Source organism: Cyanistes caeruleus, chromosome 3 (assembly GCF_971803275.1).
Source record: "Cyanistes caeruleus chromosome 3, bCyaCae1.hap1.1, whole genome shotgun sequence".
Classification (NCBI taxonomy): Eukaryota; Metazoa; Chordata; class Aves; order Passeriformes; family Paridae; genus Cyanistes; species Cyanistes caeruleus.
The window spans coordinates 82,759,157-82,786,911 of NC_141703.1; the positions used below are offsets into that span (position 1 = coordinate 82,759,157).

A 27,755-nucleotide genomic window follows, 5' to 3' on the forward strand; every position below is an offset into this window, starting at 1 on the left:
TGCATCTGTTTTTGTATAAGCCAGCAGTAATATATGCACTTTGTTATTTTTAAATTTTTCTCTGGGCATGGTGGTGAGGTGAGGGCAGATGTAGAAACAGGCAGGGCCCTTGTGAAAAGAATCCCCACTCTAACAATTCCTATTAGTTAGAAAAGGCATGGAAAGGAAAACAATTTGGAAAATGGAGGGAAATATATCTACCCCATCATGGTTATGAGTTTGGCATGGAAGCCTAATGTGACAGTGTTCTATTTTTTTTTCACAGGTTTTCTTTAAAACCTGAACTCCCTAATATCTAGAAACTGGGAATGAGAAAAATACTCTAAATGTAGGAGGATCATTACAAAATAATTTATATTACATTGAGGTTCTTATTATTACAGGCATTACACCTTTGGCCATACCAGGGGAAAGAAATGTTAGTATTTTGTGTGTGGAGAAAAAAAAAGGATATATATATATAGTTAAAGGCAGAATAGATTAATGTATGTATCTTGTTTCTCCTCACATTTATTCCTGTAATCCTGTTCATTTTAAAACCACAATATTGAAGTTAAAACTATTGTTGGGAGACAGCTTAGATGACCCTGAAGTTTCTTGCATTAAATTTCCGTAGACTGAATACCTGTTTCCTCAAGCATTCTAACTAGTGATCATATGATAGGATCTCACAGGGCTAGTGAAACTCACCCACCATAATCCTTTACTTCAAAGCTGAGAAAGAAAAATGCTTGACAAGCACAGTCTGGCCATCCACACAATCTGTAGAAGTGAATCAGTTCTTACTTTCACAGCAGTTGTGAAAGGCACAATACTTTTGTGAATGAAGGGGGATAAAGTCTTCCATCTGTGAGTTTCTGATCGGTAAGCTGTCACAGCAGGAAAGAAAGTAATTTACAATGATGCTTTCAAGCATGTGCCACATTCAGTGAGCTCAGAGACAACACCTGCTGAACCAAGAGTGGCTGCAGTACTGGGAGAAGTTCTTAATCTACACTCCTTAATTATTCAACCCCCATATAATTACGTATTTTTTATTTACAGCCTTAATGGTTGGAGCTGGGGCAAGAGCAGCCACAGCGCTTATGCTGGACTTAGTGATCCCACCCACATGGTCTAGTCTGGTGTGTCTGGCTTCCTGAAGCCCAAACTACAATCCCACCAGCATATGGAATAACTTGAATGTAGCTTTAGTCAGAACAGAAGTAGCTTGTTGTAACTAGAGGAGAGCAGCAGAGTGCCAGTCTGTGCCCAAACAAGGCCCTTGGGTTTTAATACCTTTAGTTCTGTAACTCATTCTTCACCAAACCATGTCAGATAGTGAGGGCCATAGGAAGTTGCAACAAGGAGTAGAGACATGAGGATTATTTCATAGAGGGCAGCTCTAGCCAGTCAGATGAAGAAGTTGTAGATGGTACCTCAATTTTTATAAATAAATCACTCCTTTGTTGATTAAATTGTACTGATAGAATGAGTCTGTTACATCCTGTAGACACATTCCCTAACTCCTGATGCCTTGCAATGGCCTATGAAGTGTTAATTATTTCCAAGGCAGCCAGATACTTCCTTAGAAGTGTGAGAAGCTGAGCAATGACTACTCCCAGCTTCCATTTGGTCCCTCTTGTCTCTTCTGATCCACTTCTGTCACCAGCTATGTGAGGCATCTGCCACATGTGTGACAAAACTACCACATCCAACAGCAGAATTTGACAGGTCACACAGAATGATCCTAATGACCCATTCTGATGAGGGAGTTCAGCCTGGGCCTCTGCTAACTGCCCTCATTGCTGCTTCTCCACAAACATTTGGCCTACAAATGTGTCTTTAAGAAAATTAAGCCTTTAGTCAAGCAGGCAACCCAAATTTTTCAGGGCTTGGGTCTGTGCCACAGCTTCTAGAAAATCACCTTGAGTTTTGTGCTATAAATTACCGGGGGGTGAATTAGTTTTACTTTTCAAAAACTGTTCTTACACAGCCTTCCTTGGTTTCATCAGTCTGTTTTCCTCCTCTTCTGGGCCCCAGGTCGAGCTCATTCCCTTTATTCCTTGTGGCCCTCTGCTTTTATGCAAGGGAAGAGACCATTTTAAGCTAAGGCAGAAATGACATAGCGTATCATTGAGCAGGTTCAAAGGACTGAGTTTCCATTCTCAGGAGAAGTGTACCTAAGGCTGACTTGACTTGATAAAGGACTCCTTAAAGGCTTCATCTCCCAGTCAATGAAAGTAGAAACATTTATTTTCATGCCAATGATTTGGGACCAAGTCTTAGTTCTTGGTTACAGAAAGGACTTAAAAAAGCAAGATCTATTGTTCAACATCGTACTTCTGATCAAGCTAATCCAGTGAACAGAAGGGCCAGCTGGAGCTCACCTATGAGATACCTGGGCACATGTGGCTGAAGCCATTGCACTAGCAGAAACTGCACTCATCATGAGAACCACTCAGACCACCCCAAAATCTTTTGAATTTATGAGCAAATGACAGCCCTTGGTGCCAGTAACCTAGACAGCACTATCAGACACCCCACACAGGTTTTTAAGAGAAACAAGATTTTACTCTCTTATTACTGGAAATAATTCTTCTAGCACAGCCAAAGCTCCCAAAGATTCCTCTTCATTACACTTTCATACAGGAAAAGTTAAAGACAGGTACTCCAAGATTAAACTCAATAATGTATTACAGTCAAAGAGGGAAATACTGCTGTACCATTTATATGAGTTTGGAACAGGACTATTGGTTGTCCACAAAATGGAAGAACTCACAGTGCAAGTACCAGCAGGAAAACCATTAGCATATTCACAGTTGCCTGATCACCCTTCAAATGAGGTAAAGAATGAAAAACTGCACTTGGTTTGTGTACAACACCCCAAAGCACCACACAAGTATGAAACAGTGCTGCCATTTTTCATCTTGTAATTTTTTCCACTTTAAATGCATTTTTAAAGAAGTATTTCTACATGCAACACTGATTTCTTGTTGCAGCCAAGCACTTCAATTAAATAAACCAACATGCAGACTAGTAATTTTCATTGATTTTAATTTTAAATACTGTTTAAGAGTAATATAAAAGTTACTAGTTTTGTCTATTGAGACTAATTGTTGTTTGGATTTTTCCCCTCCTCTCCCCGGAAAATCTTCAGTGGAGTTATTTGATGCATCTTTCAGATAACACTTTAGGAACAACTCCAAATGACAGAATTTAAACTTATGTTTTCCAAAAGAGAGGGTTCTGTGTCAGACGTCTCTGGAAGTTTTCATACCTAGAAATATAAAAAAACAACCAAAAAATAACAGCTGCTGCATATAAAATTGTATTTCTAAAAAAGGGTCTAAATTAGTCTATGCAGAGAACATGACAAATTATGTCTATTTCACATCAGAAAATCAGTAAATCCCAAATCCATTTACATATCTAGAATATTTGCAGTTAGACTTGTGTATTTCAACAAGATGAATTTTGTTAAAGCAGTATCCCAGAGGAGACTCATTCAAGCTTAGTGAAACTGTAAGTTAATTTAGACTGGATATGAGGAAAATTTTCTTCAATGAAGGGGTTGTCAAGCACTGGAAGTAGTGGAGTCACCTTGCTTGGCGGTGTTTAAAAGACGTGTGGACATATTTTATTGGCCCTGGGTTTGTGGTGCACTTGGCAGCAGGAGGTGAATGGTTGGATTCTATTTTAAAGGTCTGCTCCAACCTAAACAAGTCCATGAATTGTAAGTGGTTGTTTTAAGCATAACATTTTTTGGGCTAGGAAATCAGTCTGGGCGGGTAGAAGTATGAATCTGAGGCTGGATGGTAACGTTTTAGTAAAATCAAATGAGGAAATGTAACTCTCTAACACACAATGCAAACATATATGCACACATGCTGTCCTAGCTTCACTTTCCATACTCATAAAACCAAGCAAACCATAAACAAACTGAGCATCAGAATTCACTGTTGACACACAGTGAAGAAATAAGACAAAATATACAATTTCTGTGCCCTTTTAAAAGAAAAAGAAAAAATAGAGAAGCCTATAGGCTTTGAGCCACAGAAGTTAAAACCCCCCTTTTAATTCTTACAAACCCAAAATGTAAGGAATCTAAAGGAACTGCCAAGGAAACAAAGGAAACCAAAAAATGTTCTTCTATACCTCATAGTTCATAGCCCAGATGAAGTGAGAAAGGACTCAAGGGTTTTAAACCAATTCAGCCTCACCCAGGCCCTGACCAGTCACTCCAGAGACCCTATCCACATACAGTCCATGGAGTCTGTAGTTACCAACACTCCCAAACAAAACACGTGGCTCTCATCAACTGCTTGCATATTCATGAGATCTTACTAATGATAAAACTGTATTCAGAGAGTCTCAAATACTGATTTAAAAAGGGCTTAGGTTAATACTGCAGACGCTAAATAAATAAATAAGGCCAAACTGATAGGAAAGACATTATCAGATAACCTAAAGGATTGCCTGCAGTTCACAATTTATTTCCAGACTACACAGGCTATCCCCAGACAGTTATTAAACCAGTCCCTGGAAAACAACTCCCAGAGGGATTTACGTATTTACACTCAAGGATCTTGGTGACAGAACCAAGATGATTTTGTCACCTCTCACATACTTAAGTAAGGCAACTATGCTGGAACTATGTCTAGGAAGAGACCAAATAAAACAAATAGGGACAAACTGACAAGTATCAGTGTGCTCTGTCTTCCCACAACTCCCACAGCAAATGAGCATTTGCATTATCAGCAACAGTCTCACTGACCAAAATGACAATAGTTCAGTGCTTAGAAATGATGATCTAATGCCTAGGAAAAAAGAACCAGAGATCACCATTACCATTTCAGAACTACACTTGCAGGAATGAAAGCTTCAGAAGGATTTGGGGTCATCTGTGCCTGAGTAACAGCAAACGAGGAAGCAAAGTTATAGAAGTTATCCAACATCTTCTGAGTGAACTGAAAAAAAAAAAAAAAAAAGATATTTCAAGGAAGTTCTTTCTTCAATTTGAATTTTTGTGTGAAAGTTTAACAGATATACAGCTCCTACATGAAGTAATTTTAGTATTGTCATTTAAAACTCAGTGGGAAAGCAGATATAGTAGGTCCAGAGACAATGATCAAAACATCCTAAGCTTCACTCTTGCCCTCAGATCCATCCAACATCCAGAAATCACTTTAAGAATCTTCACTTGTCCTCCCTCTGCTAAACTTCATCCAACTGGACAAACAGCTTTGGGAAGAACATTTTCTGTTTGTGACAAAGACGTGATGCAGTGACAAGAACTGTCCCTCTCCTCCAACCTGAATAATCAGAAGAACTCCAGACTGGGCCAAAGCTGCCATTCCAGCTCCCAGAAAACCACTTGTTAAACGATTGGAAAAGTCTGCAATCTGTCTAGTTACAATTCATCAGACTCCACTGACAGGGCAATTTCCATTAGCATTCCCCACAGAAGGGCTGCTGTCCTGGCATCTTTTACTAGAAGATCTTGGGGGGAAAAAACCCCCTAAAGGATGCACAGGGCACTCCTAAACTATAGGACTAGGAAAGAAAAGAATGAAAGAGAGGCCAAGAAATAGCAAGCCCTGTGTGCAGAGGATGAGGTTGTAGGACATTCTCAGCCAGTCCACAAATATACAAGTCTACAGTACCTCCTTATTTCCCCTATTCTTTTTTTTTTTTTTTTTTTTTTTTTTTAAAAAAAAAAAAAATTATGCCTTGTTTTGATGGGAGAACAACAAATTTTTATATAGAAAATTTCATAGACAGTGAAATGATGCAGGGAAACAGAGCCTGAGTTAATAAGTGCACAGTCTTGTGCTCCCCTCTCACAAAAGGAGTAGAAGAAATGATATCCCAGAACCCTACCCTCAGTCTCAATGCATTCACATGCAGAACTCCATGGTTTTGTCCTACTTCTTTTTTATATACAAGTTTATATACATAAAAATACATACTTCATTTATTTATAAAAATATATACTTTATATACATAAAAAAGACATTCAATAAATCTTCATAAAACCTACTAAGAATGTCATAGGAGAGAAGAGCAACTCCTTAACTTAGGGTAGCAATAGATGATTTTGCCATTAAAAAATACTTTTATTGCTATAATGTAGCAGTTTCAAAGAGCTGATGTCAAATATTAAATGAAAGCCATTAGTTATTCACAAATAAGCTCCCAGTCATATATGCCCTTCCTCTGCAATCTACTCCATCAAAGGCTTCCTTCCACTTTGACCTCACACCTTTTCTCTGTAGGAGTAAGTAGTACTCTACCCCTTGGGTCAACTGCATTCCTTGAAGGCAATTACAGTTTCAGTTAAGATGCTCAGAGTTAGATGCTGGTCTTTTTTAACAGAAAAATTCACTTAACTGAAAATAATGTTTGTAAAAATGTTATGCAATCATGAGGTGTTTTCTTTTTTCTTTCAATAGTACTGCCAGAAAAATCCACGAGCCACCTTGCAAATGACCTGTTGTGGCATGTTATTCTTCTTAACTACTGCTATAATAAAAATTGGTGAAATCAGAAATATTATTTAGGTGTCCTTTGCCTGTAACAACTCCAGAAAAGCTCAATTAACTGTATGAAAATAACAGTTGGTCAACCCCTAGTTGTGGTAACTTTCTGCCAGAAACATTACCTATTTGGAGCTACAATGTGTGTAAACTGCCAAAGAACATCAGCTACAGTATCAGGATTACTGTACAATTACCAGTCTCAGCAAACACCTGGAAGGAAAGTGAGAACTTAAAAAAGGTCTGAAGAAAAGCCTCACTAACTGCTGAAATGTTAAAAGAAAATGCCAGAGCCATCAGTGTTAGGGAAATCAAGACCTGCTATGCAGGTCTAGCTTGCCTTGGACTGTTGTTAGACTGCCAACTAACTGCCAGAGCTGGTTGATGATTTCCAGAGGTTCAAACTAATGAACAGGCTGGGTTAAAAAATGGCACATATTAAAAAAGATCCACAGAGAAGGCATTGGGGAAAAACAAATAAAAATATTTTGGTGGGAGAGGGCATAATTCTTTAGTTCTGCAGAGCTACATCAGAAGGATTTCTCCAGGGGAAGTGGTACACCTGAATATCCATCCCCCTGCATCCATGCCCACATTTGCCTTAACTTGTGAGTAATTTTTGACCATCGCTGCAAACCTACGTACTGAAGTTTCAGCACCTACAGATCACCAAAGATCTACTCTCTCTTACATTTATTTAGTCATAACTGCTCCATATAAGTATCATAATACTTATGTATTATGTATCATAAATAATTTTACAGTACAGTGACACTGACACAAGTGAATCTCTTGGCCTCATGTCACTGACCATGCAAATTCCAGTCTTTCACAGGAGATAGTTTTTCAGTGTAAGAAAAAGCAATTTCATAGTATCAAAGCATCCAACCGAATGATCTGACAATTACTAGGTTGGTTACAATCCTACTGCCACCCGCAGCAGCAACCCCTGCCCACTCCCCAATTGGTGCTCTAGAGGCTCAATTCTTGAGAATTCCATAGAGCAGAGAATTTCTGAAAACGGAATGTCCAGGCTACCTCTGTGAATGAATCTACTGATGACACAGCAGCACTTGCAACAGGAGTCTGCTGGGCCAGGTTCTCCAGCAGTTCCACTGAGATTCCAATCTGAGCCACTGTTGGAGTCTGTGGGAGGTTCATGGCACCAAAGGGATGTTGACTTCCCTTCCCTGAAAGCACCACGAACAGCACACATTAGGTTTGGCACACACGTAAAGGCTGTGTAACTTAAACCACCGTGTTCCTCCTGTAGAAGGTATTCCCCAGCTCCCACCAGAGGGATCTCCCTATCTCAGGAATTACAGAAAAACCACACTCCAAGCACAGGCACAAGTACACACAAGCACAACAGATGGAACAGTGTGATGGGTACATTTAAAAAGCACAACAGATCATAAGGAAATTTCTAAAAAACAGAAAAATGTCATTTACAGCTGCCTATGAAGTCAATGGATTCAAGGCAGAATACAATCAGTGAGTGAAAGACAGCAGAACCCTTCTCTAGAGGAACTAAGCTTTTAATTTATATTTTGGCAATTGCAGATAAACAGGAAACACACAGCACAGCTGCAGTTGATTGATTCATTCATTAAAGCCAGGTTCTAGTGAACCTGCTCTGAAAAAGTAGAGAGCTCTAATTTATGATCCCTCTGACTCAGGGAGGGCTGGGAAGCCCCAAGTCTCATCTGAACTGCTCTAACCCACCAAAAGGAGCAAACGTTAAAGAAATAGTCAGAGAACAGAAAGGCCTCTCACTTTGTAAGTGCCACAAAGAAAACAAGGAATCATCTCCAAACTGCATGCCACAAACACAGGCATCATCCCAGCCCTCTGCCCTCACTTCTGACCTTTCTCAACCCATACTTTCAGTGCCAGCTTCAGCCAAGGTCTCTGCAAACAAGGACAGACACTCAGAGTCACTTAAATCATGTACTCTTCTGTCAGCATCTCTAAAGGAAAATGCAGGAAAATGTCTGTGGGATCACAGTGCTATCAGTAAACAAACACTAATACTGCACCTGTGTTTGTGGGAACACAATAGCCAAGTACCCTCTTAACACAGGGGCAATGTTTCACCAGCACTCTGGCCTTTTACTAGGAGGAGAAAGCAAAGCTAATCAAGAGCTGTCCTGCAGACCAGTCAGAACTATCTTGAGCTGCAAGAAATGCTAATGGAGATCAAAAGCACCATCTGACTTAGTCAAAAACTCGGCCAGCAAAAAGAATCTGACAAGTTGAACTGAGATCAAGACTGAAGACCTCAGGAACTTGACCATTCCTCTGCAGAGACACAAGGCACAAAGAAGCAAACAGCCAACCCATACAGAAATTACACTCACAAACTCACCACCCTTTTCAATGGAAGTGCTACTCCTCACTCCAGATCCTACAACTGTAATATAGTGCTACCTTATAAGTAAAGCACACCTATTAAAATGTTACTTTAACACAAGGTAAGGAGGAGAAGAGTTCACCTCCTGAAATGCTATTTAGAACCTCTCCAGAGAAATGTCATTGCTGTATGAACTCAGCATTTGCTGTTCATAGATGCTTGCTTGATACAAGCTATCAGAAACTAAGTATCAAGTTCATTATTACAGAATCCCAACAGCAACAGAGCTGGTACAAATTTTGCGTCTTGTAACATCTTCACCTGAGAAGCTGACATTTCAATAAAAATGTAACATCCCCAAGCAACAGGTTCTGTTACAATGTATGATTACTTTAGACAGGCACGATCCAAATAATAAAGCACATACATTCCATTCACTTTCCATGAACTCCCACAGAACCATGGCCTTGGAAAGATGTCTGCCCTAAAAGTGTGAAATAAAAGCATCCACTGTCATCCTTACACCAGGAGAAATACACTCCATGATTTCCATGCTTGGCTCTTGCAATTAGCATTCCAAACTGTACAAACGCAGAAAATGTTAATCAGTACTGAAATACAAGCTCAGGTTTTTGCACTCAGACCCTACACTCTCCAACACATTACATCACTGCAGAGCAACTGCTATCAGAAATTATTATTCCACCCATTTCTTTCCCTTTGTTGACCCCTTAATTCAATGATTGAGCCCTCAATATCTTTCAGCCCAATAACAACAAAACCCTTATACATGTGAAGGCCTCAAATGTAGACATAATATTAGAGCATAAACAGCTTCACAGCAGAAAAGCCTGTCATGGAAAAGGCTGTAACTCTTATCTCACTTGTGAACATACTTACAGTAAGGGTGCAAAATACAAGTCCAAAGTTTGTTTTCTATTTCTACACCTTCAGGCACAACTGAAAACCAGAAAACCTTACCATTCCAAGGCAGGGAGCATTTCTAAGCCCCTTCTTTATGCACAAACAAATGAAACTCTGCTACAACTACTGCTTCCCAGGGACACAACACTACTGACAGGGACACATCTCTGGTCCTCTCAACCAGGTATTGAACCCAAAATGCAGAGCTCAGGTATCAGTAATGTCTCTCAATGATTCCAGCTCTGTTATATAGTCTTCTCCACCTTAATATTGTTTATGGCCACAAAACTTAGATTGCGTAGCCGTAGACTGAGTCCACAGTAAGATCTAAGCTGCAGACAATGGGAATGGCAGAGCTCTCTGCTGCTCAAATCAAGCACAACAGTGCCTCAAGGCACTGCAAATGGGTTCAGCTATGTCACCGAGTTCTTCCTTGAGAGCAGCCCTTACTGGGAAATCATGGCTAATCATGCAAAAAGCATCTGAAAATGCATCTTCCTCCAAAGCTGTCTAAGAGCACACACCAGTGAGTCTTTCAAGCATGAGAAACATATGCCAAAAGCACTGGTGATACGCTTTTCTCTTGCACACAGCTTTGGGATACACAAAACCACGTCCCCCCAAACCCTTCTCGCAGTTGCTCCCTCTTCTGAAGAAAGCCCAGATTTTTGAGGAATGTGTGTGATCTGAACTCATTTTGCTCTACAGCTTGAGAGCCCTTATCTCAACCATACTGCCACATCCAGGACTAACTCAACAGAAAGTGTGCCACGTTATGAATGAATGTATTTTAACAGAGCATCCTCAATGCCTAATTAAAAAGAGATTCAAGTCAAAAATCTAGACTACACCCAAGCCTACAAAAGCTGTGTACTACTTTATCACTGTAACACTTTAAGTTGCTTTACCGATGTATCTGTCCCTTTCGTAGGACAAAGGTGTGCCAATGGAATGTCTCATCATTTTTATAATGCACACAGCAAATCCCACATGTATTTAGGAAAACATGTGCACATACATCCTACTCAATGTACCAAAAGTACTAAAACATTTCAAAAGCTGTTTTCCAATGGGCTGTTTTCCGCCCTCTATTGGACAATTCTATAGAGCAACTGCCCCCGGCTGGGGAGTGCTAGCTGTCAGAAATCACTGCCAGGCTCTACTCCCTGCAAAACTTGTCTGTGCTACAGAGAACACAACTGTTTAGCAGAGGAAGCTGAAAGAAAACACTGCTGGCATGTCTAGACAAACATCTAAAAACATGTTAGGGAAGTTACAGGATCATTTTTCCTCTATACAGAGGACAAAACCACATCAAGTCTGCTTAAAAGAATTTCCAGATCAACACCATGCACAAGAGAAGATGAGAGAGAAATTTCACAAGGAACAGTAACACAGAGACAGACTTCCATGAAGCTGACAGGCTGCTTCTAGCACTGTCTAAAACACAGAGTGTGCTGCTTTTTTAAGTAGTTTTTTGTTCAAAGCAACCTTCATACATTTATCCCTTATGCATTCCGGAACACATCTGTTGCACCGATTGCTATGTTCTAGTCTTACCAGATTTCAGACCAGAAATTTTGAAGATGGCACTTGGCTTCTCATTAGTGACAAAGCCCAGCAGCTGCCACACTGCCATCCCACTCTGGTCTGGATAACAAAAATAGACAGATCCTCCCATTCCATCTGGAAATGGTATAGTTCCCAGCATGAAGACCACTACATGGTTGATGTTTTCATAGTCTGGTAAATCAAATACAAACTTGTCTTCTGCCACTTGTTGAGGTGCAGCTTGTACCTAAAGAGAACAAAACCTTTATTAGTATTAACATGTTTTTCATCTTCATCTGTCTGTGAATTTCCTTTTACAGAAACACACCTAAAGTGGTACATAACAAAAAGTGAGGAACGTACTAGCCTAAAGAGCAAATAGCCAGATAAAAGTCAAACACAGCAGAAGAACAACTGCAAAAAATATTACCAGAAAGACACAACAGCCTTGTTCTACCTGCACTGAACACATATCCCACCCGGGACTACAGGATCAGAATACCTTCGCTCCCCATGTGCGTAGGAGGAAAATAGGGTGCAGAAGAGGTTGCCAAGTCACTAAGAAGTGGCTGTTGACCACCTGGCTGGCACAACCCCAGGATCATGGAAACCTGTTCACATAGGAAATACAATAGACCTTGAGAAAGGCAGCAGAAGGATGGCTGAATGCCAGAGCAAAAGATACCCTCCTCTTTACCCGAGATGCCACATCCTTGCAGCCAAGGCACAATCTAGCCTTAAAAAGCTTCTTTTAAGCTCCCAGCTTGTCTCTGAGGAGACAACATTGACAGAGGGATGGCAAGCGCCTCCCGGCAAGGACGCTCGACAAGGCAAGCTGCCTGTGGGGACGCGGGGCAGGAGCCAGCCGAGCGCCGGGCAGGCGGGGGCCCTTCCTGGGGCCCGGAGGGGCCAAGGGCCCTGCGGCAGCTCCACCCCGCCCCCGAGCGGGTTGAGGGCCCCGCCCGGGCCCGGGCAGCGCTCACCAGCCTGCCCGCCACCAGGCAGCCGAACATGGCGGCGGCCGGCGAACCCCCTCAGACGCCTCGCTACTCCCGAGCCTCCATGAGCGCCGTCCCCGGAAAGTCAACACGCCCCCGCTCACCCCGGCGCCGCCGAGTCACTTCCGCAGCGCCGCCATCACGGACTACAACTCCCGCCGCGCAACGCGCGGCCGTGCACCGATGGTGTGGGCGGGTCGGAGTGGAGCATGACGGGAGATGTAGTTCTTTCGCATCACCGCGCTGATGTGCTTGAGGGGCGGGAAGAGGCGAGGCCGTCCGGCACAGCCCTGGGCCAGCCCTGGCGCTGTGGGCAGCAGTGTTCTCAGCAAAGGTAGCGCAGAGTCTGTCGCCCTCGTGTTTTAGCTAGGCTGAGTTACAATAGAGCCATGATAATGGCGTCTAGACATGGGTTGAAATCAGAAAACAGAGGAAGAAAATGAACAGGGAGAAGAGAAGAAGCAGTTCATCTGGGAAATCTCCATAAATTATGATAAAAGTTTCCCTCGGCTCAAGACACAAAGATTATTTTTCAATCTCTGCTTACAGTGCGGTTATCTTGCAAGTTAGTGCAATATGAGCTGCAGCCGTGTTCTTTTGGCCGAGGGAAGCTGCTGTGCTTCATTGCTTGTGGTTTCCTGGCTGTCAGAGCAAATGGAAACAAATCATTCCTTCCTTTGACTGGGAGCAGTGTTCTGCGCTTTCTATAGAAGCCATTCTTTTAAATCTTGTTCTCGTGTGTCTATTGGTGAAACAATAGAGGTACACAGGTATTTTAATTAATGCTTCAGTCTTAATCATACCCAAATCACAAATTTTTATGAAACCTCTCCCCTTTTACCATGCCAGTGTGCTGCCACCGACTCTGGAGCCTGTGATTGACCCATGTCTGTAGGAACCGTCAGGAGCTTTCCTGCAGCCAGGATCACTTTTGGTGGACAGCTTCTGCTGTCCTCAGCCATCCCAGCCCTGGGCACTGCACCTGTGGCTTGTGGCGGAGGTTTGTCACTGGGGAAGCTCCCAGGGCTGCTTTTGTTGCCCACTTTATGGTAGTATGGTTTTAGCAAAGAATTGTGCTGGTGTTCCAAATGCTAAAAACTGAAACAAAATGAAGACGCCAATGCCTGCTACCAGATGGAGTAACCAACCTGTCCCTTGCAGTGTAAAAATGTGAGAAAATTATGAGAGCAAGACCTATTAAAAATGCTGATGCAAGTCTGCAGTTATTTGTAAAGGCAGGATGGAATATGTATTTCTGCCTGATTCACCTCTTGCATTTAGTAAGGAGCCCAGGTGTAATAGGTATTGAGGCAATAGTGCAGAACATCTCAGTCCCAGGCCTCATTTTGGATTTGAACCTTTGCATGTGAGTTCTCTGCTTGGCAGGTGCTTTTCCAGCTGGCCCTGATGAACTGGGAACAAAGAAGGTGTTTTAAAGCCTGGGTATTGCAAATTAGTGGATGGTGGCCAATCTCTGCAGTGCAACCACTGAGACACAACAAGAAATCTGCTAATTAGGCAAGAGCTCATCTCAGACTGCCATCTTGCTGCAAACCTCTGAGATTACACCATGTCTAAAAGGCTCAGGGCAGCCTGATCTCAGCAGGGCTCTCATGCAGTCTTGCTTAGGCTTTTTTTTTTTTTTTTTAGAATTTAAACCTAATTATTTACTATTTATCTAAACTTGTGGAGCTTTCTGTGCAATGACAGCAGCAGAGCCATTGCTGCTCCCAAAGCCAAAAGCTAATCTCAGCCTGTTTATGAAGTTGCTCTAGAATTTGTGACACAGATGTTCACTTGCACCCCTACTAAGATCTATGCCTTAAAGCCATAGGTAAAAAAAAGGTCATATGGAGCAGGCTTCCCTCTGTGCAGTAAGGGAAGGTGTTTCCTGTTCAATAGTAACAGATAGTGGCACAACACAGAAAACAGTTATTTGTAGAGATCCTCTGAGAAAAAGTTTCAGTTCCTGGGTGTGACAAAGGCAGGAAAGAAGAAACCTCAGGCGAGTTGTGTCCAGACTGACACAAAACTTCACCCATGCAGTGGTGGGTGGTGTGCCAGAATATGTGCTGGGATCCCACCTGAGCACACAGACCAGAAGTATCTACACGTGTCTGAACATGGGTGCAGTGAGGTGGGGATGCTTGATGAGCAAGAAACGTGAAAACTGAGTTTTTTCCTGAATAAAGAATAACTTTCTTGAACTTTTTTTTACATTAGTCACAGTTGCAAAAGCAGCAATAGCTTGTAAAATATTCATGTGGTAGGGTAGGGGGGTGTTTCATAGTTCTCCTTTCCTCTTTCTCTGGACACCATTTTTGCTTTGTTTGCCAGTTTATTTTTTCTGCTGCCTGTCTAGTCCCCAGGCCATTTAGGATTTCATGAATTTATGTTATTTGCATGTTTTCCAGCCTGATGAGTTTTAGCCCACGTGGTCATCTATTGTGCAGAAGCTGTTCCATATTTTTTGATCATTCTTGTCATTTCTTGGTCCATTCCCCCCAGATTCACTGCGGGAGAGCAGTCAGCCCTGCAGCCAGTTCCAGCTGCCAGGAGTCAGGAAGGCACTGGACAGATCTGCCCACAGGTGCACATCTCTCCCATTTCAGGAAGCTGGTAAAGCTCTTGTTTTTTGCCATGTGACATCAGATGATATAGAAGAATGAACTCTCGACCTTTTCCCTGACTTATCAAGCCTGGGATGTTTCAAGAATTGTTTTCTCTGTGTAGCTGAGGAATCTTAGAGCTCAACTTCTTGAGAGCATAGATGAGGCTGCTGTTTGGTACCAGGAATAGGGCTGAGGGCATTTGGAATAGTGAAAATATGTGATAAGAGGGACAGGGTTATGTAATGGTGAAGCAGGAGCTGCCTCATGGGACAGAGGAGGAACAAGGCTAAATGGAGCATGCAGGAATGTGATGTCAAGTGGTTCAGGGTCAGTGACTCCAAGGTCACTCCAGAAAGAGATTTTAATTATCTTTGTGCTGAGCAAGTGGCCTGTATTTGTTGTATAGCTGCTTTCCTCAGTGCTGATGACCCTTAAGTGTTAATCTTCCCTTTTGAAGTCAGTGTACATTTTGTTTACAGAAATAGTGATTAGGAAAAAGCTACCAGATAAATCTACAGAGGTTGAATATTTACTTGTAGACTGTCGAAAAGAGCCAAAGTGCCAAACTTAACTGCAGACTCTTTAGAGTATGTTCAAGTAACTGCATAAAGCAATCAAAATCTGGAAACAGTGAACACAGGTGCAATTGGTGGCATTGTTTTATATTAAAAGATTTTAATTTGCATTATAATTTTCCACTATTATGAACTTTGCTTACCTGCTTCTCAACTTTACCAAACTTTAACCATTAGAACTAAAATTCTTTTCAGTAAGTGCTTCCACTGGTTTATATTTTTTTATATAAAAGTTTCAGCCAGAATGTTTCTGTTGTTTCTGAGACATGGGTCAAAAAATGCATTGTTTTGCTCAAGGTAAAAAATTAAAACTTGGATGACCTGTTCTTTCAGAAGCCCTAGTTCATGTTGTAAGATAAGAGACTTGCAATTTGCTAGCAGGTAATTTTGAGACAGAAAAGGTGCTCGCCTGTATCTAGATATGAAATATTTGGAGAATCCCAGTTTGTATGTGCTCAGGAGAAATTTATGAACAAGTCTCACTAGGGCTGCAGAAGTTTGTCTGTAGCTGACTCTAGGTTGAGCACCAAGGCAAGAAGAGACTATTGAGCACTAAGTATTGACAACTTCTTACCTGACCTAACAACCTGAGGGAAGTACCTAAATTAAAATCCTTCTGTTCTTTCTAGACAGAGGATCCTCTAAGGCAGAAACTTAAGAAGTTTCAACAAAGAAGACAACAAACAAAGAAGAGCATCTTTGTTGCCAATAATTAGACAGGACATCTTGACAGTTCAGCCATTTAACTGAGGAGCTCAGGTACACAGGAATTTAGCTGGGAGGAATCCAGTCTCTTCTCCAGCTCACAGTGCTGGTGTTTAGATATGATAGGAGGTACAAGGGAGGAAAGGAGGAGTAGTGAAGATGGGGGAAGGCATAAGGGCAATAGGTTGCAGCAGAGGGCAGGAAGGAGGAATAATATAGTTTACTTTTCTGTAGTGCTGATTTGAGACTTGGGAAGTGGTTTTAAAACCCCCTGGGCAAGTGAAAGAGATGATGACTGGTTTGGTTGCAAAAATGTGCCCATCATATTGACCTTGCGTGACCTTCTTCTTTGCCAGTGGTAGAGAGGAAATTGTTGTCTGTACTGTGAATTTTATTTCACTTGCCAGCAAGCTTGAAGGCTCTGTTAGTGTTATCTGACAGCATTTGACTGGTTCTGTGAGAGCTTTAGCTATGACAGAATATTTGTAGAGTATAGGAGATCGTGTAGTTTGTTCTTCAGATGACTTATTGAGACTTGAGTTCCGTGAATGTCTTATTAGTCTCTGCTGCATTTAAGGTCTCTGAATCTTTATGGGATGAATTATTTTGTACATGCTGAGACTGAATTTACATTTTTTAAGTGAATGACACTTTATCACCAGCAGATGGTGATAAAATACCAGGGTTTGGCATTTTAAAAACCACTGTTCTTGTCAGAAGTTGGTTCTGGTTGTATCTCTGCTGAAAAACTGCTCTGTTCAGTTTAAACCAAATCAAGATGAAACAATTCATAAATATATTAATGATATGTCATTAACTGGCAGGCAGTGAACTATACTTTCAGGATCAAAACTAGTAATGGAATAGATAAACCAAATATTCCCAAGGACCATCAGTCTCATGCATGCCACACACACACAGATACATGTCCCCAAGATCTGGGGTACAAGAAAACCAAACTTTTTTTTTTTCATCTGCATTTGGAATTTAAAATCAACTTCACAGCAAAATATTTTTTGTAGATCATTATGTAAGGATTTTTTTGAAGACATTTCTATTTGATCATGTAAAATCTCATTGGAGACCTACCCTGTTTGAGTGTCTCTCCAAGCATGTCTTAACGTCTTCAAATGGGCAAGTCTGGCTTCCTCAAAGTTATCAGTTTAATTCTGTTTTGTCTAAAGTTGGTCAACCTCTTTCTTGTATGCATGAAAAAAAAAAAAAGAAACTAGCATAGAACTACTTAAGGAAAAAGTTTCAACTGGTTTCTAGCATAAGCAAGACACTTGTTTTCTGGACTATATTGATGAATGTTAACCAAAGGTATTGTCCAAGCATGGCTTTCTAGGTCTAGCTGTGCTAGCTCCATAGGTTTGTGTCTTCTGCTTAACTGTGCATGTTCATCTCTCCTCCTGTTAAAGTGTTTCGCTTCTTCAGGTTGCTTGCTAAGTGTTCCCCAAACTGTTTTAGGCATAATAATCTGGATTAGTTTAAACAGATTGAGTATTAGATCTGCTAACTGGGGATAAAAGAAACACAAGACAAAGTGACAGTCCAGCTTCAGGTGGTGGTGTTGATCTACAGCACATGGGGGCTCCTCACCCTTAGCTCTTGCTTGCACTGTCCTGTCATCTACAGCTCATTAAACTCTGTTTCTTTTGATGATGGCCAATCCATGATTTTCCCCTTATAAGAGTATTCACAAGAGCCAGCAGATCTTAGGTACCTAAGATCCTGTGATACATCAAAGATGGTCAAGGCATGGCTCACTCCCAGGGAAGAAAACTGCTTCTCTAGGAGCAGGGGCTTTCTACCTTGTGCACTGTTGGTGTTGCTATTCTGTGGGCAAAATTGCCCTGTTTGTCTTAAAGTCTGAAATGAGTAGGAAATTCTACACCATAATGTCTGAGTTCACTGCTGGTGTTGGGAGAAGGTGAGAGGAATATGCAGCTACTTGAAGGTGAGGTGTGAACTGATCTTGAGGGTTGTTCACAGGTCTGCAGGTGGTTGACTTTGCTTGTCTTGGTCTGTTACAAATTGACATTGAGACATCATAGCTGAGCATTTCTGGACTCTTTCTGTCCCAGGTGAGAAGGTAAGCTCCTTGTGTTTCACTTTACAGCGCATAGTCAGGTAGACCGTGACAGCTACATGTCTCAAGTAACGCCTACTTTCTGGCTTGCTCTGTATGGAATGGACCAAGTTTTGTCATTGTGCTCTTAGTAATTAATTGGATGGGTTGTTAATTCCTGCTCTAAGAAACTGTAGTAACTCTTCATCATACCTGACTATATTTTGCTTCCCTGTTCAGAGTGGAGGACCTCTCTGCATGGTCATTTGGCTATGCTTTGAGTCCTTAGCTTTCCTGACATCCCTCCCACTACTGTTGTTCTGGTTTTCACTCATGATTGCATGCATACAGCTGCTGCCTTGGTGGGGCTAACCTGGATGCCCAGAAAGGTCCCATTACATTTCAAAACTGTCCAAGTGCTTTTTGTTCTGTCTCATCTCACTAGATACAATAGGGGTGAGATTAGTGTCAGTTTAAGATGAGGTGCACTTGGATTCAGGATCTGTGCTTGCTATTTATGTGGAATAGTTCCATGAAGGACAGGTGTGACTAAAAGCACCACCTACTCTCATTATCATACTAATAAATCAGCTTTATATGATACATGTATTCCTATCTTTGCAAGCAGACATGTGGCATGAGGGATGTACCTTATTCAACCCAAAAGAACTTTCTTTTAAGAAGAGAACTTACTTTTTAAAGTTGGCTACATAGAATTTACCAGTGAAAATACAGAATATAACCCTGTAGCCCTTCTTTGTGAAAGCATTCTAATGAGGTTCTGTCAGGGTTACAGGATTTCCATGTTTAAAGACTTGATCCATAGTAGCTAATCTCTGCCTATCTGCTAATTAAAAATATGCATTAGAAATATGGATTATCTTGGCTTCCAAGATTTGGAAGAACATACTGAGATACACGACCAATCTTGAGACACCCTGAAATTCTTCAATTCCTTGTAAGTACAAAGGCTATTATGGTACCCAACAACTCTTGGATGGAAGTCTGGAAAAAAAAACAAAGAAAAAAAAAAAAAAGTTTTTTCATTTGTGAAACCTTATCTGCATTTCAGACAAGCCAAGCAGGACAGACTAATGCTTCCTACACAGTGATGGAGAAAGGTCATAATGGTTAAGGATAGGTAGGAAGTATTACACATCTGTAGTCACTGGCTTCAATGAAATGTAGTCGTTTCCATTAGGGGAGGTTATTCTCCATGTTTTCCCAAGCTTCCTTCCAAAAACTACTAGTGCTTGTGCTTCTGGGGAACTTTGTAAATTAAAAATCTGTGCTACCACAGTGCTCATTAAACAGTTTGATTGGTATTTGTGTACTGGACACAGAAAAAATCAGCCTGAGTTCAGAATTGCTTTCAGTTTTGCAGCCAAATTGTGCATCTCTCCCATGAAGACACTTTGATTACTTTCTAGTGCCTTTTTTTTTGTACTCCAGCCAATACTGCTGAACAATCCCTCAGAGCTCACTATAACTTAGCTCTGTTTGAAACTGTGGGTCTGTATTTCAAATACAACCAATGTTATTTGAAAATTTGCATGCATCAGTCCACTGGAAGAGATGGACAGTCTCAGCCAAGCAGCATTTATAAGCTCCCTTGGGAAGAAGTGATGTTTTTTCTCCCTCATCTGACAAATCCCTGTCCCGTCAAAGATGCTGTAATTGATCTTTGTCATTAAATTCAATAATGTCCAAATTTACAGATCTACCTTGTTTCAAGCTAATGCAGATAAATGAGGTTCATGGTAAAATATTGACTTTTACTTGGCACCTATGCACCTCAGCACTTTATGCGTTTGATTAACATACAAGCAAGGCTGTAAAATCAAATAAATGAATGCAAGGAGTAATGTTTTATTCTCTTTAAATGATATATGAGACATAGCTATTTATAGCAAGGGGTTGGGAGAGAAATGTAAAGCTAAGCCAATTCTAGGAATGCTGATACAGGAGATTCAGTGAGAAATTGAGATTTGTATGAGGAAACTTCTGTAGGGAAAGTCAGAACGCCATGTAGTGGTGTAGAGCTCATTTATTTGTGCCTTGATCATGGTCTCTACCCAGTGCAGCCAAACATTACATAAGAAGCATTTTTTAAAAATAAGGCACATGTTTTTAATGCTCAGTTACTGGAATTCCTTGCTAGGGACTGTGATAGATCATTTATATGGAAGTCTTTAAAGCAAGATTTTATACTTCTCTGCAGGCAATGCTGCAGCTGAGCTGTGAATGCTGGACTTACTAAAGAAACTTCTCCAGCAGATGATCATTATGCAGGAGTCTGGGCTGGATGGTCATGCTGGTCTCTTTATGGATGTGACACACTCAAATTAGAGAATGCTTATTATGCAAATGCTGTGATGAGTTCAAGCTACTAAGAACCACCAGATATTTTAATAATTTAAGAGGGAATGTCCTCAGAGAGATGATTCCCTTGAAAAAGTGTTTCTCTACTGCTAGGGAAACTGCTCAGATCTCACTGAACCCACAGCCAGGGGAATTTTCAAACTGTCTCAATTGAACACAGCAAAAATACTGACTCATTTCAGACTTACTCCCTTACTATGCAAAATACATATGCATAGTGATCCATGCAAAATACAAATAGGCAGATCCTTAAAGGATGTAAATCACAAAAGCTCTTTCAAGAGAAAATCTTTAACAGATGAGAAGGTTGCTGTGTCTCTGAGAATGCTGCATATGAAACATCTTTCTCCACAAATAATGAGGACAATACAGTAATGTGAAAAGTGTGACCATTGTAAACACAGACCATTTGCCTGCTCTCCTTGCTGTTAGAATCACTGTGGATTTAGACAGGAACCACAGAATCTTGTTCAGCTTTCTTTTGGAGAGGGGAGGGGTTTTAGCACAGATGCATTGGAAAATGGCTGAATGGGGAACGTGAGCAGAGCAGTTTTCCTGCTAGAGCAATCTGGAACTAGATCATGATGGGGTACTCTGATTTCAGACTGAATGTTGCTTCATTGCAGATACTTAGCTTGCTCCCAGGACAGAATAAATTTTCAGGAATAGGAACTTTTATTTTGGAATAAGGAGTACACAAGGGAAGATACTGCCGAAGAGCAGTCATCCACCTGCATATTTTGGCTGGTCTGTATTTACAGAGCATCAGAAAACTCTGAAACAAAATGCTGTAGTGGCACTGCTTCTTTCCACCTCCTTAGTTCTGTGTCTGCCCTGTGCTCCATAACAGCTTTCCTGGACCATTTTTTCATACTGCCACTCTCTGAAATAAGGAGTACCTAGTTAAAATTTCTCTCTGACATCAAACTATAGAAAAAAGAGAAAAAGGTTTCAGAAGGGCTAGGTCTCCTCCAGAACCCATTTTTCGGATAAGTATCTCTAATATCTTACCATAAGGTTTCTCTTTGTCATAGTGTTGCTTCTGGGGATTTTGCTGCCTGTTGGATTTCCCAGATCTTCTCGACAAAAGGGAGGTGACTTTGCTTCAGCAGGGAAGTTATAGTATCTTAAAGTGTCACAGGAGTCAGCATCAGTTTCTCTTCTGGAGTTAGGAATGGGATAGCATTACCCAAATGCATTCTGGGATGTGTGAGTACATTATCAGGTCTGACAGGGACATCTCTGGATCCCAGAACAAATTCATTGGGTCCATCCTGACTACCAAATGTAGACAGCTACATGTAGACAGCTGCTGGCTCTCTGGATTCAGTACTCTGGGCTGCCTTTACAGCTAATGGAAGGAAATGGGTGCTTTCATCTGAGCTATTCCAGATACTTGTCACAGGATGCAATGCCCCACAAAGATAAAGTGTCTGTTCCTTTCCACCTGTTACAAAGTTAACCCAGAATGACTACCCCAGGTATAGAGATCTAAACTGTAGAGATGTACAGTTAAGTGAACTAGGCTGAAGCTCTCTTGTCTTTTAATACTTTTTATATAAATTTGTGTCTTTAATTGTAATCCTCAGAGAGAGATAAGAGGGTGAACACAGATCATATGCTCTCTTAAAGAAATGAGCTTCAGATCAGAACACTGAGAGGCTCTGAGAAGGATTATGTCCTCTTCTAGCGTGAAAAAAGTTTAACAAATCCTGAGAAGTTTTGTAAATTTATGTATGAAAAAAAAAAAAAAGCCTGACAGTCCTTCACACAGTTTCTTCATTTCAAGGTCATAATGAATTAATTTTAGAGAACCATGGAATCAGTTGTGTCCAATAAATTATGGAATGTAATTAAGCTATTCATTTTAACTTCAGTGCTTCACTTTAGTGTCCTTGTGGACAAAACTGGGTGCTTTTTTTTGCAATAAAAAACTTGGATAGACCCATTAGTTTGATAAAAGCATTGGTGGAAAGCTGTCATGTGATTCTCTTTTGTGAAGAGTTACTGCAATTAGTTCTGTGAGCAGATAAATCCAAGCTACCTTTATTTTATGAATGGAAAAGCAAGACACTAAAGGGTTTCCTTTGGCAGCACTGAGCTTTGTATCAGGCTGCAAATGTTCCATCCAAGATGTCACAAAGTTTGTGGCCCATTTGGGAAAAGAATGCAGAAAATCTAAATCTCATTGAATGTGTACAAAAGATAACACAGATCATGAGGATGAATTAAGATGGCAGATTGCACTCAAGCTTGTGCAGGCCTTGCCTTCTGGTTTAGATCACCAGTGTTCTCTACACAGGTGTACTAAGCGCTAAAATATTGAGATGTGCATTCATTTCAGATGGTGCACTTTTGCTTGTGTCTGTGGCTGTAGTAACATCCCAAACACAATTGCAACCCAGTTTCCTAGAGCACAGGGACATGAACCAGGCAGTCTTCTCACCCTCTGGGTTCTCAGTGTGGGGTTGTTGCACAGCCAGTGGTTTTCTGAATGCCTTGGGTGCCAATCCACTGCAACTGCAAAAGGATTTGACATCTAGGGACTGTTGTGCAGGGAATTTGTAGCGTACAAAAAAGGTGTATATGGGTGATGAAAGCAGAAGGAGCTTGTATAGAAATGATGCTGGCAGAGGTCACAAGGATGTTTGGATTCACAGGAGTTGCCTTCCTGGTCTTCTAGAGACAGGCTGTGTCCTGAAGTCCAGTGGCAGTGAGTTCCCAGTTAGTAACAGCACACTCACAGAACAGACATTGCACCTGAGGTAGCTGTGCCTCACACCCTAACCTCCACTTGCTGGCATCCAGATCTAAGAGCCCCTTAATCTTGTGGCTGGCAGGCATCAGCTAGGGCCAGTAAAATTTAAGTTTGCTAGTGGATCATGCACACAGAGGGAACAGGGACCATGCTCACACAGCTTGCTAAGGAGAGAGGTGTGGTGTGGTAAGGACTAGATGAAAATACTGACCAGCAAGATGCAGGTGGCCTTTTCTGTCTTCTTTTTCCCTGGTACACACTTGCTCCTCCCAGATCCAGCTAGTTCTCTCCCTTTCCCAACTTTTCATCTTTCCTCTAAACATCCCATAGTATGTTTTGTACCTTTTCACAGTTCATTTAAAATGTCCTATCATAAATTTTACACAGTCTTCAAACATTCTCTGCTCTATTCCCATGTCTCCCATAATAAGTCTTACACAGCTTAAGGCAACAACCCCTTTTGGTTTGTTCAGTTTTTCAGGGAGAAAGTTTTCTTTGGCTGACACGTCATGGAAGGTTTTACATTCAGGTACAGCCAAATTTGCCCAAATGCAGGTGTAGTCTTTCTGGAAATCTTTTTCTGCAGTCCTTTCAGCTCCTTTTTGCTGTTGATATCTAAACCTGAGCAGGCCTAAACAGTACTGTTCACCTTCTACATGTGATTTTTCATTTCATAGACCATTATTATTATTAGTATTGTCATTATTTTGGCCTTTTACAAGCAGAAGTCCTAGTCCATTCAATTTTTCTGTGTACAGAAACTATTCGACATATTTCTCATTGTCTCTGTGGATTTCCTTGTTTGTCTCTCATCTAGCTGAGACGGGATGAAGGTGCAGTACTGTCAGTGGAATTTAGCACTGTTCAAATAAAGGAAAGCAGAAAGGCCTTACACTTTCCAGGACTGGGCTGTTTCTGCCCTAGTTTAGTCTGCAAAAGTTCACTTTAAACTAAAATAAAAATAAGGACAAAAGACCCAAGTGAATAACATCATCTTCATCATGACCCCATTAAGGTTAATAAAATGTTAAAATGAGGCAGTGCTCACTCACTGTTTTATCTTTACTTCATTGCTTTTTCCTACCAGCAGTGCATCAATAACTTGCAGTATATTCTAACTGATTGAATAAAAAGTTATATTTAATTGGGAAATCAATGAGCAGGAATAGGGCACTGAGGTCATATAGATTGTATCATCCTGACCAATCTAACTCACTTGCCCTTTGAGCTGGTCTTTCATCATTATATTTCACTTGCCAATTCCTCAACAGTCTTAATTATGGGCACAGCAATTTGTCTTCAAATATCACACTACAGTGAAATCTATGCATCAATAAATACAGCTCAAAAGCGGTTTTCCACACTGCTGGAGACTTAATTGCTTCTATGGTTAAAGCAAATGCTGTAATTCTTTACATTTGTGGTGCCTTTCAACATCTTCAAGTGACTGGAAGCCATTCAGGATGGCTAAATTAAAGGAAAACATGTATTTAAATATGAAGATTCATTCTGAGTAATTTTTGACACTTTATCTGTACAGAACATTCCTCCCAGCGCTGCAGTTGGAACATGGCTAAGAAATAGCAGAGGACACTTCAGAAAGAATAGCTGGTGTCATTGGAAAGATCTGCTGGCTGTTCAGTTTCTGACTGCCTCTTTTAAACCCCAGCTATATGTAGGGGAAGTGGTGAATACATTTACAATTTTTGCCCAGTCTAGGAAAACCAGCTTTTTCTTTTCAGTAAAGTGCAATTTTAGTGTTGTCCTTGTGTTTGCCCTCTGGAAGAAGCAGGAATGTGGGAATACCACTTGGAAAGCATGGGATGCAAGTGAGGCTTAAAAAGTCATTGTGTGAGCAAGAGTAGTGGAGAAATCTGCAAATGTAAAATATACTGGCTGGGATCAGTGGCATCCTTGCAGGATTTCGTTGAGTTACTGCAGCCAACCCTCCAGGAGATACAAAATATCTGTGGTTTTATTGTGCTGTTCTCTTTGCATACGGAATCTGTTGTGCTCCCTGATTCCTAAACCAGTATTGGTTTCTGCAGTGGCAGCTTGCCTGATTTGAGTGGCTGTCAATATTTTTTTTCCTTTTTAATAGGTAGCCTAAGCCCTCCTAGAAGAGATTCTGGCATCCCTTCTGCCTGATATTACCTTACCAAGGGTGGATGGGACAAGTGCAGACCTAGGGCCACTCATACCATGTTTCGAGTGCGCTTTGGGTGCTGGCATCTCCTGAGTCCCTCTACCAGGAACTCCTGCTTGCTTGAGGAAAGGCATTTCATGGGAATCAGTGTGCTTGGGTGGTTAATTTAACCTAGACCCCATGAGATGTTCCAGTCCTTGTTGTACTGTGAATGCAAATACGGAATCAGTTTTGGGGTGAAGAACCTGGAAGTGTGCTCAAGGGTGAAGAACAAGATCTGGGCATTCTTGTTATCTCAACTCCTTGCCTGCAGACAGAGATGGTAATGATCCCTTCTCTGGTGGTTTAAGGCTGCCACTTCAGAAACAGACGAAGAAATATTGTTTAGAATTATTGGTTTCTGACCTACTCTACAATATTTTCAGCAGTAGTTTCTTAATGGTATGTGAGTAATTAAATATACATTGGTCCCGTTTTGTGCCACATTCCAATATCTGTGATTGGCATTTACATGAGCCAAGGTCAAATGCTAGCTCTTGACAGAATGGAAAAAACATTCCTTAGCAGGCAGAAGATGTTTTGCTTTTTCTTTATCTAAAACTTCAGTCATGCAGCTGAGGAACTTCTCCTGACCAAAAGTTTTGTGGAAACAGGTCAGTGGTTGTGAAAAGTTTCAATTTTGATGCTTCATCTTTTTTTGACAAAAACACTCTGTCGAGGCATTTCTGACAGGCTGTAAAATGTATCTCAAGTATCTGGAGAAATTTGTTTTCTTCTGAGGATTATTTTCTGTGCAAGACGTAGCATGATCTAAACTGGTGCTATTAAGGAATCCAGAATACCTGATTCTAGAAAACACATGTAGAAATAATCCTTCTTAAAAAGGATTATTTTTCAAATAAAGATGCTATTTAATGTCCAAGATATAGTCTCTGAGCCAAGCAGAGCAGAACTATTGAATAACTGTGCCATTGGATGCATAAATATCCAGAAGATAAATTGATTATATCTACTTTACACATAATTGGAATAAATATACTATAATTGAACATTATCACAGGTTTTGATGCTTGGAGAACAAATATCTCAGCTTCTGCTTGGAAGATTATCTTGGAAACCTATCTGCCCACACAGGGGTGGTGACAAGACATACATTTTTAGGAAAACCATAGCACAGTCTCTGTGCCTCAGAATCTATCAGTTCCCTAAGTCTGTCACAAAAAGTGGGAGCCTTAAGAGAGGTTTGTGCCTTGGCTGTGTATTTCAACTTTGGAAAGCCTTTTCTTGGACTTTTCATACATATTTTGATACATAGGACTTACCTCACATAATTCTCATGAGTATCTCTAAAAAGAGTTTTAAGACTAAATTCTTGCTATAAGGGCACTGATACTGTTGAATTTCATCCCTACTATATTCACAGTGCGTTATCAAGGATGTCAAGACCAGTACCTGCATTCTCATGGACAGGTTTGAAAGCTCTGAGGGTTAAGTGTTGCCTCCAAGAAACCTCAAAGTAACGTGAAGTGTGTCTCCAAACAGACACATACCAATTAATCGCCGTACTTGCCATGGGAAGTTGTGGAGCCCACAGAAAATTAGGCAGCTGGTCAGAACATGTGTGACTAATCACAGAAGCACAGAACAGTTTAGGTTGGAAGGGACCTTAAAGGCCATGTTGTTCCCACCCACCCTGTCACAGGCAGGGACACCTTCCACTAGACCAGCTCGCTCAAAGCCACACCCAACCTGGCCTAGATGTGCATGATGGTAAATACTGACTTTTATCTAGAATTTCAGATGCTTTCCAAAGTTGTTATTTTCTTTCCAATTTTCTGAGTATGTATTTATTTATTATTATTATTATTAATAATATTTATTAATGTATTAATGTATTAATTTATTAATTTTATTTATTTTTTCATTTATTTATTTATTTATCTATTTCTTTACTTATTTATTTATTATTAAGTGGTTCCCAACTTTGCTGTCCAAAATGCAGCAATGCTGAGAGAGCAAAATACCGTGTGTGGTCTCCCATTTTGAGCTCTGTATTCCTGGGGACCTCAAGAAGCATGGAATCCCACAGCTACTGAAGGGTCTTGTGGTGAGTTTAATGTCTCCATCCAAGGATGGGGATTGCTTTCTACATGAATAATGTA

The 27,755-nt window shown here is 40.8% G+C and overlaps 1 protein-coding gene and 1 long non-coding RNA gene across 8 annotated transcripts in view; one reads left to right on the plus strand and one right to left on the minus strand.

The window, feature by feature from the left end:
• Nucleotides 1-3,019: 3,019 nt before the first annotated feature.
• On the minus strand, nt 3,020-12,534 carry HIKESHI (heat shock protein nuclear import factor hikeshi). Of its 7 annotated transcripts, none has more exons than XM_086882310.1 (6): nt 12,330-12,435; nt 11,849-11,957; nt 11,356-11,538; nt 7,557-7,708; nt 4,831-4,949; nt 3,020-3,259 (listed from the first exon to the last, which is right to left on the minus strand). In XM_086882310.1, exons 1-6 carry the CDS (start codon nt 12,357-12,359, stop codon nt 3,205-3,207), a joined length of 648 nt encoding a protein of 215 aa, XP_086738436.1. In that variant the 5' UTR covers nt 12,360-12,435; the 3' UTR covers nt 3,020-3,204. The 7 variants fall into 7 exon arrangements, 6 of the variants coding, with proteins under 6 accessions (XP_086738436.1, XP_023777533.1, XP_023777554.1 ...); XM_023921765.2 differs by lacking the exon at nt 12,330-12,435 and adding an exon at nt 12,044-12,124 and having other exon boundaries at nt 11,356-11,593; XR_015284878.1 differs by lacking the exon at nt 11,849-11,957 and having other exon boundaries at nt 6,644-7,708; nt 11,356-11,593; nt 12,330-12,441.
• LOC147654288 (uncharacterized) overlaps nt 12,524-27,755 on the plus strand; it is a 148,802-nt gene continuing 133,570 nt past the window's right edge. The window contains exons 1-3 of the long non-coding RNA XR_015284881.1: nt 12,524-12,678; nt 14,853-14,963; nt 16,161-16,290. This is a non-coding gene — a long non-coding RNA (uncharacterized LOC147654288). The remainder of the gene's footprint in view (nt 12,679-14,852; nt 14,964-16,160; nt 16,291-27,755) is intronic.